The sequence below is a fragment of the Nerophis ophidion genome, linkage group LG06, assembly GCF_033978795.1.
Source record: "Nerophis ophidion isolate RoL-2023_Sa linkage group LG06, RoL_Noph_v1.0, whole genome shotgun sequence".
Taxonomy (NCBI): Eukaryota; Metazoa; Chordata; class Actinopteri; order Syngnathiformes; family Syngnathidae; genus Nerophis; species Nerophis ophidion.
In genome coordinates, this window is record NC_084616.1 from 20,056,255 (window position 1) to 20,070,794 (window position 14,540).

At 37.9% G+C, this 14,540-nt stretch overlaps 1 protein-coding gene across 4 annotated transcripts in view; it reads right to left on the bottom strand.

The window, feature by feature from the left end:
- The window catches only part of LOC133554344 (protein bicaudal D homolog 2-like), a 120,779-nt gene that overhangs the window by 47,488 nt on the left and 58,751 nt on the right, over positions 1-14,540 (bottom strand). For all 4 annotated transcript variants that reach the window (XR_009807098.1, XR_009807097.1, XR_009807096.1 and 1 more), the window contains exon 2: positions 10,809-11,021. Coding sequence is in view for 1 of the 4 variants with exons in the window: in XM_061902955.1 (XP_061758939.1) it covers positions 10,809-11,021 (213 nt within the window). In the remaining 3 variants the exon portion in view is untranslated. The remainder of the gene's footprint in view (positions 1-10,808; positions 11,022-14,540) is intronic.

The window sequence follows — 14,540 nt, forward strand, 5'->3', positions numbered from 1 at the left end:
TTTTCATCATACTGTAAGTATATATGTAATGCAATAAAATTCCTAACGTGTAGTATCTATATATTTTCATCATATTCTAAATATATATGTAGTATCTAGTAAAATTAATAACAACTTGTAATATTTACATACTTTCATCTTTTTAAGTATTCATTTCACAGACACATCATAACTGTCACTTTTCCTTCAACAACACTACTAATCATGGCAGACTTGGTGAGAGAAAATAAAGACTACTTTGGGACAAAAAGACTACTTTGGGACAAATGATGATCCAAAAACTTCTATTTTTGAGCCTGAATATAAGGAAGATGATCTACAAGTTTTAGAAACTGTGTGCTAAACAGATGCAGCTTTAGTCAAACACTAAGCATCATGGAGCAGTATTGCTAAGCAAGATATACAAACATAATTAAACAATTACTTACTGTACAACGTCTGCTCTCAATGGGATAAAGACTGATGGGATGTTTTTATCTTCCCCTGTACATCAACAATTCATCATCATCCTCACAAAGAGTCAAAAAAGTGTTTTTTCGCGTCTTTCTGGCCTAAGTTGGACATGCCATATCATGTCCACAACCTCTCTACTATCCAGGCGAGAGACATGATTTGTCATCTAGATTTCAATTTCACTAACTCAGAGGCGATGCAGCAGCTCAATATGTCAATATAGCAGAGTAGTTCCTCCTTGTAATAACAATATCACGAATATTTGTTAATAATCAGGTCAGGACATGTAAATGGAGTATTCCTGGCACTTTTTTTTTTTTTTTTTATGGGGGCAATAGCGTTCTCCTATTAGCTGCGTTGTTAGCCACCTCATACTTGCTGTATTTCATGATTTAGAATACATAAAACAATTGTGAATGACAAGGAACATTCCAAAAACAGTGTAGTTCCCCTTTAAGGGTTACAAACAGAATATTATTTAAAAGTGAAGTAGATTTAGCAGAAGTTTGTACATTAGTAGAAAGTAAATCTACAGCAATTAAAAATCTAAATGTTGATCACCTTCAACCATTTGTGCTCCTGCAGTGATAATAATACCCATAAAAAGGTAAAGTAAGTTTTGTCATCTCCAGCTCAAGTGTTCAATTCTTATTTTCGTGTTCTCCACCAGCCCTCGGGCTCCCACAAGACAGGAGAGGACCGTCTGGGCTCCAGTTGCACCAGAACTAATACTTGGACACCCCCAAAGCCTGTGAGGACTCCTGTTACATTGGCTTTACCTTAGATGTTGAGAAGTGGGAACAAAGGATGACTCATTCCACAACCCGACTGAGCTTTTCACACAATTTTGAATTCAGGATTTGCAGCCATCTTGTTTTGCTACTTGAACACTAAAAGCAAAAAAAGCTTTAATGTCAAATAATGATAGTGGCTTGCAAATTAAAAGGAATGGTGGTGGATAAAAAAACCAACAACACCCAAAACACATTTCTTGTTACGATTGTGAACTGATCCAAAGAATCGATTTTCAAAGACGATTTTTTTTCACCAAATACATTGCGATAGAACGATGACCCAAGTATCGTTATCGAATCGAGAGTTGTTACTATCCACATTCCTAAAATTGTCCTTTAATCATCAATTTATCCAGCATTGGAGAACTTTTTTCCCTTTTCAACCTTCTATGTCTCAGACAACATTCAAATGGAAAAGTGGCAAACGTAAGCTGACTCTTGTCAACATGTCCAGTCGATTGTGCCTGACTCTCACCCATCCATCCATTTTCTACCACTTTGTCCCTTCCGGGGTGGCGGGGGGTGCTGGAGCCTATCTCAGCTGCATTTGGGCGGAAGGGGGCGTACAAGTGGCCACCTAATTGCAGAGTCCAATAATGTTATTAGTATATATATATATATGTATGTATATGTGTGTGTGTATATATATATATATATATATATATATATATATATATATATATATATATATATATATATATGTATATACATATAAACGAAATATATATCTACATACACAAATATATTTGTATATATACACACATATATATATATACATACATACACACACATTTATATATATATATATATATATATATATATATATATACATACATAGACACATATTTATATATATATATACACAGTATATATATATACAGTAAATATATATATATATATACATACATACATACATACATACATAGACACATATTTATATATATATATATACAGTATATATATATACAGTAAATATATATATACATATATATATATATATATATATAAATATAAATAAAATATATATATACATACACAAATATATTTGTATATATACACAGATATGTATACATACATACATACATACATATATACTGTATATAAAAATATATATACAAGTATATATGTATGTAGAAATATATATATATATATATATATATATATACATACACACATTTTTTATGTATATATACATATATACACATTAACACACATATATATGTATATATACATATATATACACACAAATGTGTATATATACACACACATGTATACATACATACATATATACACTAATACATATATTTATAAACACACACACACGCACACACACATACATATATATATACACATACATATATATATATATATATATATACACACACGCATATAAATACATACATACATATATACACACATATATATATACAGTATAGACAAAAAAAATATATATTATATTATATTATATATATATATTAAATATGTATGTATACATATAAACATACATATAAAGACACACACATATGGGACTGCCAGATTACTGTGATAGTGCAGCACTTGCAATATAAGGCGATACAAATCTTCATTATGCTAAGCCGGCATTTGAATATTTTCATTTATGCAAATGAATTTAATGAAGTCACGCTTATTAGTGTGCAATGATCCTGGCTCTTTGTGAAGGTTTAATCCTGCCAAATGCACCGCAGCGATAAAATGTCTTCATGGCGCCTGGGATTTACATAAAATGTAAGGTTGTATTCTCGCTCTGGTTATGCCATGAAAACATTCTTTACAGAAACATTGATTGTTGCGTTTATTTTACGATTATGGAGTTGTTTCTTCTTCTGTCACCTCCGCCAATGATTCATCATTTTCTATTTTCTCCTTTCTGTTGTCACTTTGCTTTTCGGCTAATTTGAAGGCCAGCAGACAAAATCTCCTATCAGGTCTGGCCACAATGCCCACCTTGGTGCCATTTGCCTGGCACATAAGGCTCTGCCAAACACCACCGTTATCTGCCACAGATGGCGCCGTTCACAGCTGCCGACAGTTGCAATTGGAAAGGTGTGAACACCAAATCATTCACAAAATAGAACAAAAAGAGAACTTTTCTCATGCGGGACTAAAAAGGGCCGAGCGGACTGAAACAAGGCTGGCGGTGCACATCTGTTTCCGTGACGACCAACTTGGAAGCAGAGCTCAGCAGCAGTTGACCTAATTATGTTGGGAATGTAAGTGCTGGTGAGAGACGGGCCAGTGCCAAGTCTTCCCTAAGCTCAGGCAGACATCCGTCTCAAGATGGAAGTCAGAAAAGCTGCAGCTTTGACGACACTAATGTTGTTCTTTACTCTTCTTCCAGTTCCACCTTCTACTCCACGCCGAGATGTGGAATAATTCAAGTAGCACATGTCGACAGCAAGGAAGGACCACAGAACCTCCTCATCTCACATACAGCACCAATGTTTTAGATTCAGCATATGTCCATACTTGAACATCTGGGGAGCACCATCTTCTTGCTCCCCTCCTGGAGTTTGTTCATCAACATTCATCGCTTCAGATCGACTTCACCGGCAGACTTCAAAACTCAGCAGCTTCATCACACGTCACATGACCGATTTCGTTACCCTAATGAGGTTGTTCAAAGGCAGCCATGAGGGGGGCAGATATTGTCCAAAGTGGAGCGCAGACAATCACGCTATGCATTAATGACCGTTGTTTGGAAAGATGACGATGTGTGGGTAGAATGTGTTAAAATGCGCTGGTAGAATGTGTAAAAACGTGTTGGCAGGATGTGTGATAAAACGTGTTGGTAGAATGTGTAAAAACGTGTTGGTAGAATGTGTAAAACATGTTGGTAGAATGTGTGAAAGCTTGTTGGTAGAATGTGTAAAAACGTGTAGGTAGAATGTGTAAAAACGTGTTGGTAGAATGTGTGAAAGCGTGTTGGTAGAATGTGTGAAAACGTGTTGGTCGAATGTGTAAAAACATGTAGGTAGAATGTGTAAAACATGTTGATAAAATATGTATAACGTGTCAGTGGAATGCGTAAAAACGTGTAGGTAGAATGTGTAAAAACGTGTTGGTAAAATGTGAAAACGTGTTGGTAGAATGTGTGAAAATGTTTTGGTTAAATGTGTGAAAATGTTTTGGTAGAATGTGTGAAAACGTTTTGGTAGAATGTGTAAAGATGTGTAGGTAGAATGTGTAAAAACATGTTGGTAGAATATGTGAAAACGTGTTGGTGGAATGTGTAAAAACATGTTGGTAGAATGTGTGAAAACGTGTTGGTGGAATGTGTAAAACGTGTTGGTAGAATGTGTAAAACGTCTTAGTAGAATGTGTGAAAGCGTGTTGGTGTAATGTGTAAAAACGTGTTGTTAAAATGTGAAAACGTGTTGGTAAAATGTGTGAAAACATTTTGGTAGAATGTGTGAAAACGTGTGAGTAGAATGTGAAACCGTGTTGGTAGACTGTGTGAAAACGTGTTGGTGGAATGTGTCAAAGCGTGTTGGTAGAATCTGTAAAAACGTGTTGGTGAAACGTGTTGGTAGAATGTGTGAAAGCGTGTTGGTAGAGTGTGTGAAAGCGTGTTGGTAGAATGTGTAAAAACGTGTTGGTAGAAAGTGAAAACGTGTCGGTAGAATGTGAAAACGTGTAGGTAGAATGTGTAAAACATTTAGGTAGAATGTGTAAAACGTGTTGGTAGAATGTGTGAAAACGTGTTGGTAGAAAGTGTAAAAACGTGTTGGCCGAATGCGTAAAAACGTGTTGGTAGAATGTGTGAATAAGTGTAGGTAAAAAGGATGAAAACGTGTTGGTAGAAAGTGTGAAAACGTGTTGGTAGAAAGTGAAAACGTGTAGGTAGAATGTGAAAATGTGTAGGTAGAATGTGTGAAAACGTGTTGGTAGAAAGTGTAAAAACGTGTTGGTCGAATGCATAAAAACGTGTTGGTAGAATGTGTGAATAAGTGTAGGTAAAAAGGATGAAAACGTGTTGGTAGAAAGTGTGAAAACGTGTTGGTAGAAAGTGAAAACGTGTAGGTAGAATGTGAAAACGTGTAGGTAGAATGTGTAAAACGTGTAGGTAGAATGTGTAAAACATGTAGGTAAAATGTGTAAAAACGTGTTGGTAGAATGTGTGAAAATGTGATGGTAGAAAGTGTAAAAACGTGTTGGTCGAATGTGTAAAAACGTGTTGGTAAAATGTGAAAACGTGTTGGTAGAATGTGTGAAAACGTTTTGGTTGAATGTGTGAAAACGTGTGGGTAGAATGTGTAAAAACATGTAGGTAGAATGTGTAAAAAGTGTTGGTAGAAAGTGTAAAAACGTGTTGGTCGAATGCATAAAAACGTGTTGGTAGAATGTGTGAATAAGTGTAGGTAAAAAGGATGAAAACGTGTTGGTAGAAAGTGTGAATAAGTGTAGGTAAAAAGGATGAAAACGTGTTGGTAGAAAGTGTGAAAACGTGTTGGTAGAAAGTGAAAACGTGTAGGTAGAATGTGAAAACGTGTAGGTAGAATGTGTAAAACGTGTAGGTAGAATGTGTAAAACATGTAGGTAAAATGTGTAAAACTTGTTGGTAGAATGTGTGAAAATGTGATGGTAGAAAGTGTAAAAACGTGTTGGTCGAATGTGTAAAAACGTGCTGGTAAAATGTGAAAACGTGTTGGTAGAATGTGTGAAAACGTTTTGGTTGAATGTGTGAAAACGTGTGGGTAGAATGTGTAAAAACATGTAGGTAGAATGTGTAAAAAGTGTTGGTAGAATGTGTAAAAACATGTAGGTAGAATGTGTAAAAAGTGTTGGTAGAATGTGTAAAAAGTGTTGGTAGAATGTGTAAAAACGTATTGGTAGAATGTGTAAAACGTGTTGGTAAAATGCGTAGAACATGTTGGTAGAATGTGTGAAAATGTGTTGGTCGAAAGTGAAAACGTGTCGGTAGAATGTGAAAACTTGTAGGTAAAATGTGTAAATTTTGTAGGTAGAATGTGTAAAACGTGTTTGTAGAATGTGTGAAAACGTGTTGGTAGAAAGTGCAAAAATGTGTAAGTCGAATGTGTAAAAACGTGTTGGTAGAATGTGTCGATAAGTGTAGGTAGAATGTATGAAAATGTGTTGGTAGAACGTGATAAAACGTGTTGGTAGAAAGTGAAAACGTGTAGGTAGAATGTGAAAACGTGTAGGTAGAATGTGTAAAACGTGTCGGTAGAATGTGTAAAACGTGTTGGTAGAATGTGTGAAAACGTGTTGGTAGAAAGTGTAAAAACGTGTTGGTCGAATGCGTAAAAACGTGTTGGTAGAATGTGTGAATAAGTGTAGGTAGAATGTATGAAAACGTGTTGGTAGAATGTGTGAAAACGTGTTGGTAGAAAGTGAAAATGTGTAGGTAGAATGTGAAAACGTGTAGGTAGAATGTGTAAAAACGTGTTGGTAGAAAGTGAAAATGTGTAGGTAGAATGTGAAAACGTGTGGGTAGAATGTGTAAAAACGTGTTGGTAGAATGTGTGAATAAGTGTAGGTAGAATGTATGAAAACTTGTTGGTCGAACGTGTGAAAACTTATTTTTCATAACCTCAACATGTCAGTTGAACTCCACCCTGGGCGTACAATAGAAGTAGAGAATTACGTCACAAAATGTTCCTTCAGTCTACCACAAACAATTAGTCTGGTTCTCGCGTGACGCCAACAACAGACAAGGTTATGCAAACAAAGAAACAAACAAACGTCAGCTCCTTCTGGCCCACTTAAAGACTCCAGGAGATGACCAAAACCTGGAACTCATAAATTAACGTCAGTCTTGTGCAGGATGGATTACTTATTTCAGTGGAAGCTTGGTTTACGAATAACCATTTAAAATGGTTGTGGTTTGGGGTTCGTAAAAAGAAAAGTGTGTACAATGAGGCAACTATCTCTATGAAAAATAACGCAAAAATGAATAATTGGAGAATCTAGAGAAGGGTTGTACACTCTGAACACAATATCAAGCCAACACGCACACACACACAGAAATCTCTTTGGTGCCCTCACAAATTATCAGAAATCATTTAAATCCTTAACTTTAACGACTGTATTGTTACAACACTAAACAATTAAATAAGTAAAATTAATATCGGCAGAGGAGCTGAACAGAAAGGATGACAGAGGAAGAGAAGTAAGGGGGCGGGAGGAGGGGCCGAGTGTGTGCTATTGTGTCGCGATATGATAAGTACTGTATTTTCCTCCGCTGTGAAATAAGTCTGCTTTGGCATATTTTTAGACTCTGGTCTTATCTCAATTAAAACTTGCTGTGGTGCGAAACCGGCTTTGTCGATTCTTGCTATGCTTGTGAGCGCTATTAATGGCAGTTTTTTTGTTTTTTTTTTAACACCAAAGTAATTTCTTCTTCATTCCACGCGGGTCTGATGCCTTTTGTGGACTCATGTTGAGTTAGCAAAACGAACAAAACTTGTCAAAAGGTGAAAAAACACACGCACTGAGCAGTGACTAGTGACGTGGAGGGCTTTTTGTCGGCTAGCGTGACATAAAATGAATGAATCATTGGTACAGAGAGACACCGTTCGAACACAAAATACATATTTGGCTCCATCGAAAAGTTTTTAAATGGAAAAGTTTGTAAATAGAGGGGCTGATAAATCGAGGGTCCACTGTACAATTTGTTCTTGGCCAATAATTAAAGGGGAACTGCACAATTATACAAAGGCGATGGCAGATTCGGTAACAAGCAACAAAGACGACTATTTTTGGACCGTTTTGAAGCTGAACATACTGAGGACGATGTACTGCTTATAGAAGAGAGCATGGACGAAGAGTGAGACGATGGAGCGGACGGAAGCCGAGAGAGTGAGGTCAAAGTTACAACAGTATAACGCTGTAAATGTGGAAATTGGAGCAAATATATTTTGACATAAATGGAATACTTGCCTAAATAAACCAGGAAAAAAACTTCCCAAGCCAGCTGGACCAAATACACAACTGTCCATCGAGTGAATCCCTATAATATTGATCATGATACACGGAGCACGTCATGTGTGTTATTACAACTAACGTACATATGTCGTCTGACCAGCTGTGCAGAGACAAAACATGAAATAATACTTAACAGACACTGTATTATGATTGTTGATGTGTTTCTCTCAGTACAGATTGGTGTCCTATCACATTGTTGTGCATTACAAACTCAAACGTGTTTCGTGCAAAAAATTTTGAGCTAGCTTTTGCGGCTAATACCGTAGCACGCCGATGTGTTGATACATTAGAAAAAGAGTTCCTTGGCGTTCGCTCTTACAATAACAATGTTGTTACAGCTTGGTTATTATACAGGTTGCAGAACGTAAATGGAGTATTTGGGGGGGAACAGTGGGTGTATATATTTTCAAGTATTTCATATATATATATTTAATGTATATCCATCCATCCATTTTCTACCGCTTATTCCCTTTCGGGGTCGCGGGGGGCGCTGGCGCCTATCTCAGCTACAATCGGGCGGAAGGCGGGGTACACCCTGGACAAGTCGCCACCTCATCGCAGGGCCAACACAGATAGACAGACAACATTCACACTCACATTCACACACTAGGGCCAATTTAGTGTTGCCAATCAACCTATCCCCAGGTGCATGTTTTTGGAGGTGGGAGGAAGCCGGAGTACCCGGAGGGAACCCACGCATTCACGGGGAGAACATGCAAACTCCACACAGAAAGATCCCGAGCCTGGATTTGAACTCAGGACTGCAGGACCTTCGTATTGTGAGGCAGACGCACTAACCCCTCTGCCACCGTGAAGCCCTATTTAATGTATATATATATATATATATATATATATATATATATATATATATATACATATATATACACACACACATACATATATACATATATATAAAATATATACATTCACACACATACATATATGTATATATATATATGTATGTGTATATATATATATATATATGTATGTGTATATATATATACATATGTATGTGTATATATATATACATATACATATACACATATATATATATATATATATATATATATATATATATATATATATATATATATATATATATATATATATATATATATATATATATATATATATATATATATATATATATATCAGTGCTTCCCACAGGTCAGGCATCTATTTGTGGTGGTGTGGTCGGGCGGCAGGGGGGGAGGAGGGGTGGGATTTGGTTTGGGGTGGAGGCAGCGGCGGCGGCGATGACCAAGAAGAACGCGGAGTTGAAATATAATCACAACACTTTATGTACGTATTTATATACATATTTATATAATATTTACATATTTATATAATATGTAACTACAAGCTCCATTCACAGACAGTCCCATTGCTTTTATGAACGGGCGAGCGAGTCAAAAGCCGGGGAAAAAAATATATATATATATATTTCTATTTTTTATTTATTTAATTTATTTTCATTTGTGGCGGCCGTAATTCTTTCGTGGCGGGCTGCCACAAATAAATGAATGTGTGGGAAACCCTGTATATATATATATATATATATATATATGCATTAAAATCTCCTGATGATTGAGGGAACCCCTCATGAAACAGTTCTGTAGAGATGAAGTAGTCTTGTGATTTTTTTCCCACACCTACATATATGTATATATGTATATATATATATATATATATATATATATATATATATATATATATATATATATATATGCATATATATATATATATATATATATGTATATATGTATATATATATATATATATATATGCATATATATATATATATATATATACATATATATGTATATATGTATATATATATATATATATATATATACATATATATATATATATATATATATATATATATATATATATATAAAAAATCCGGTTCAAGAATGAATGAGTAAATCCGTTCGGCCACAGTATTCAATGGAGAAGTCTGATCTACAAAATTTGCAGGCAGCATACCCCTTCCCTTTCGAGCTGTCCTGGATGAAATTTAATAATTTTTTCCAATCATTTTGGAACTTGCAAGTGTACTTCTTCCTCTTACTCGTCGTCGCCATGTCTCTTCTTTGTTCTTCTGCTTTGTCTCTGTTACATTTTTGGACATTACTACTTGCCGTAGTTTTAAAGCAATGCATGATGGGAATCCTGATGTAGTGTGTCAGTGTATTAACGTGCTGAGAAATAGCTCTGTGCCTGCCTACGTTATGGGTTATAGACCTATGGATAACGGAGACATATATAATAGTCTACTTTTCATGTGAGCGAGGACGCTAAATGCAGTGCCTTTAAGGTACACTCCCAATATTGTTGTCCGGGTGGAAATCGTGAGAAATTCGGGAGAATTGTTGCCCCGGGATTTTTTCGGGAGGGGCACTGAAATTCGGGAGTCTCCCGGGAAAATCGGGAGGGTTGGCAAGTATGCATAATGGTTGTGATCGATAGGTAAAAATCTAAAAAAGTGCACTTCCCCTTTAGGTAAGTACAGAATAATGCTATGTTTTCGTGGCATATGCTGGGTCGGCGTCTCCCAAAAGTAAGAGAAAGAACGTATGAAAAGGTGGTCACCTCTCTCATTCCCTGCGCGATGGCCGTCAGGCGCTCGTTCTCAAACTGGGCGTTGGCGACAACGCTGCGGGTCTGGCGGAGCTCGTTCTGCAGCTCCAGGACCCTCTGCTCGTAGTAGGCCTCCTTGCACGCCGACTCCTGGATGAGGGTCTCCTCGCGGCTCTCGCCGTCCGCTGCCACTTTCCTGTGGTTGGAGTACGCTTGTCCGAAGGCCTGCAAGGCAAAAACCACAACCTGAGTCAGTATGTATGTAAATGATCGAGACTAAGCTCTTTTTGACATTTTAATGCAACGCTGATCTACTGTGGCTAAGCCGGGGACCGGGGGGGGGTCACGTCACCCTGGACGGATAATCAGTCTAGCTCCATCTGGGCTACATCAGAGTGTCCCCGCCCCCCGCCCCCCCTTCCCCTTTACCTCGGACTGCACGTGCACCGCTGCACGGGAAAGTAGAGCAGTGGGTCTAAAGACCGGGCGATCATGATTCTAATGCTCTTAGCGGCACAGGAGGGAGATGATAGCGGACTTGGGGAAGGTCACGAGATGTGAAAATTGTATGCAAATGACCGACATGTTCAAGTTCTGCCCAAGCATGTGATTTAAACTTACTAAAAAAAGACTGGAAATAAGATGTAGGTCTGGGGGGCCGCAAGTCCCCGGTCAGGTGGATTCGGACAACGGGGGCAACAATTGAATGTCTTCAATCTCCTGCTCTGGAAATAATTTCTACCCTTTCAGAGTTCACATTAAAACATTCACATGTTGCACAATGAGATGTGAGCATGGAATGGTGTTTAGGGCACGTCGGACCGGTAGGACGCCACGGGGAAGACCCGAGACACGTTGGGAAGACTATGTCTCCCGGCCGGCCTCGGAACGCCTCGGGATCCCCCTGGGAAGAGCTGGACGAAGTGGCTGGGGAGAGGAAAGTCTGGGCTTCCCTGCTTAGGCTGCTGCCCCCGTGACCCGACCTCGGATAAGCAGATGGATGGATGTGTACTACAAGTATTGTATGCCTGGGTTGAGGTCCGGCTTTGGAAATCATTTGTACCCTTTCAGAGATCACATTAAAACATTCGCATGTTGCACAATGAGATGTAAGCAAGGAACCATATGTACATTCCTGTAACTTTCTGTTTGGGAAATATATATTTGTTTGTATTTCTTTAACATAATAACAGCATTTCATGATTAATATTTATAAATTAAGATTCTTAATTTTTTTATTATTTACTTTTTAAATCATATCTCAATTCTGTACACTGTTGCTGGAATTTTAATTTTCCTGAAGGAATCAATAAAGTACTATCTATCTATCTATCTATCTATCTATCTATCTATCTATCTATCTATCTATCTATCTATCTATCTATCTATCTATCTATCTGTTTTGTCTTTGTGATCATGTTCTGTTCAGTTATGTTCTGTTTTGTTTTTGACGCCATTAGTTCCCGTTTTTGCGCACCCTGGTTTGTTTTTGCTTCCATGACTACCAATCGGTTCACCTGTTCTCACGACTCACGCACCTGATTCACTTGGACTCGTGCACCCGTTGTCAATCACCACGTCACCATTTAAGCCCGCAGTTGCCAGGCAGTCAGCCAGGCGACATGACCTTCTACTCACCCTCTATCATCCTCGTAATCCATGCTGCCTTTTTCATACTCTTTTCTCTATACGTTTTCTTGATTCACGCCATAGTTTACAAGTTGTGTTTTATGCCAATAGTTTTGCCTTTTGTGCAAGTTTTGTTTTAGCCAAGTGTTTTTACCTCCTCTGTCAGCACTTTTCGTTTGTACCTTTTTTGAGTTATAAATTAAAAGATGTTCTTACCTTCACGCCATGTCCATTCCAATCGCCTTGCACCACACCATAGTCCAAGTCATGACTCTATCTATCTATCTATCTATCTATCTATCTATCTATCTATCCATCCATCCATCCATCCATCCATCCATCGGTTTTGTCTTTGTGATCATGTTCTGTTTAGTTATGTTCTGTTTTGTTTTTGACTCCATTAGTTCCTGTTTTTGCGCACCCTGGTTTGTTTTGCTTCCATGACTACCAATTGGTTCACCTGTTCTCACGACTCACGCACCTGATTCACTTGGACTCATGCACCTGTAGTCAATCACCACGTCACCATTTAAGCCTGCAGTTGCCAGGCAGTCAGCCTGGCGACATCACCTTCTACTCACCCTCGTAATCCATGCTGATGAACCATGCTGCCTTTTTCATACTCTTTTCTCGGTCCAAGTAAGTTTTCTTATTTCACGCCATAGTTTACAAGTTGTGTTTTATGCATATAGTTTTGTCTTAGTGCAAGTTTGGTTTTCATAGCCAGGTTTTTGTACCTCCTCAGTGAGCACTTTTCGTTTGTACCTTTTTTGAGTTATTAATTAAAAGATGTTCTTATCTTCAATCATTCTATCTATCCATCCGTCCGTCCGTCTGTCCATCCATCTATCTATCTATCTGATCCCCTTAAAGCACACATTTGATTGGTAAATCACAGTGTAACGACCTGGAATTAAATGGTAAATGGGTTATACTTGTATAGCGCTTTTCTATTTTCAAGGTACTATTTCCACATTCACCCATTCACACACTGATGGCGGGAGCTGCCACGCTAGGCCCTAACCACGACCCATCAGGAGCAAGGGTGAAGTGTCTTGCTCAAGGACACAACGGACGTGACGAGGTTGGTATAAGGTGGGGATCAAACCAGGAACCCTCAGGTCGCTGGCACGGCCACTTTCCCAACAGCGCCACGCCGTCCCCAGAATTACACATTACGCGCGGTGTTGGAGTTGTCTGACTTTGTGTGTGGCTTTAAACGCACCACTGACTAAGTGCCTTATGCTGCTACATTAACTGTATAATGCTGCTCATTATACAGTTACATTGAAAACTCTTATGCGCTTATTTTTTAATTAGATTTTCTCGTGGAAAAGTCTGGAAACGTCTATAAAGTCAGACTGACCTATATTTGGGACTTTGCAGACAAAAAATGAGAATTTATGCTTCCGGTTTCCTGGGTTAAAGCGCATCCTTCCCTTTTGATACATTTTCTGATGTTACAGCCATCCATCCATCCATTTTCTACTGCTTATTCCCTTTATTTACATATTTCATGGACGCACATTACAAACAGCATTTGACGGGTCACATAAAATGGCGTGGCGGACCACGACTGGCCCCGGGCCTTGAGTTTGACGCCTGTGCCTTAAGGCCTCTGGAGAATCAAACACTGTTGTTGACTAATCCTTCTGACAGACAGACAGACCAAAACAACCTTCTTCCGCCAAGGAAAATAATGGATTAGCCTTGGAAGGCTACCGAGACGAAGAGCTTTCCTTCTTAAGTACAAACCCCGTTTCCAAATGAGTTGAGAAATTGTGTTAGATGTAAATATAAACGGAATACAATGATTTGCAAATCATTTTCAACCCATATTCTGTTGAATATGCTACAAAAACAACATATTTGATGCTCAAACTGATAAACATTTTTTTTTTTTTTTTTTTTCAAATAATCATTAACTTTAGATTTTGATGCCAGCAACACGTGACAAAGAAGTTGGGAAAGGTGGCAATAAATACTGATAAAGTTGAAAAATGCTCATCAAACACTTATTTGGAACATCCCACAGGTTTGCAGGCCAATTGGGAACAGGTGGGTGCCATGATTGGGTATAAAAACAGCTTCCCAAAAAATTCTCAGTCTTTCACA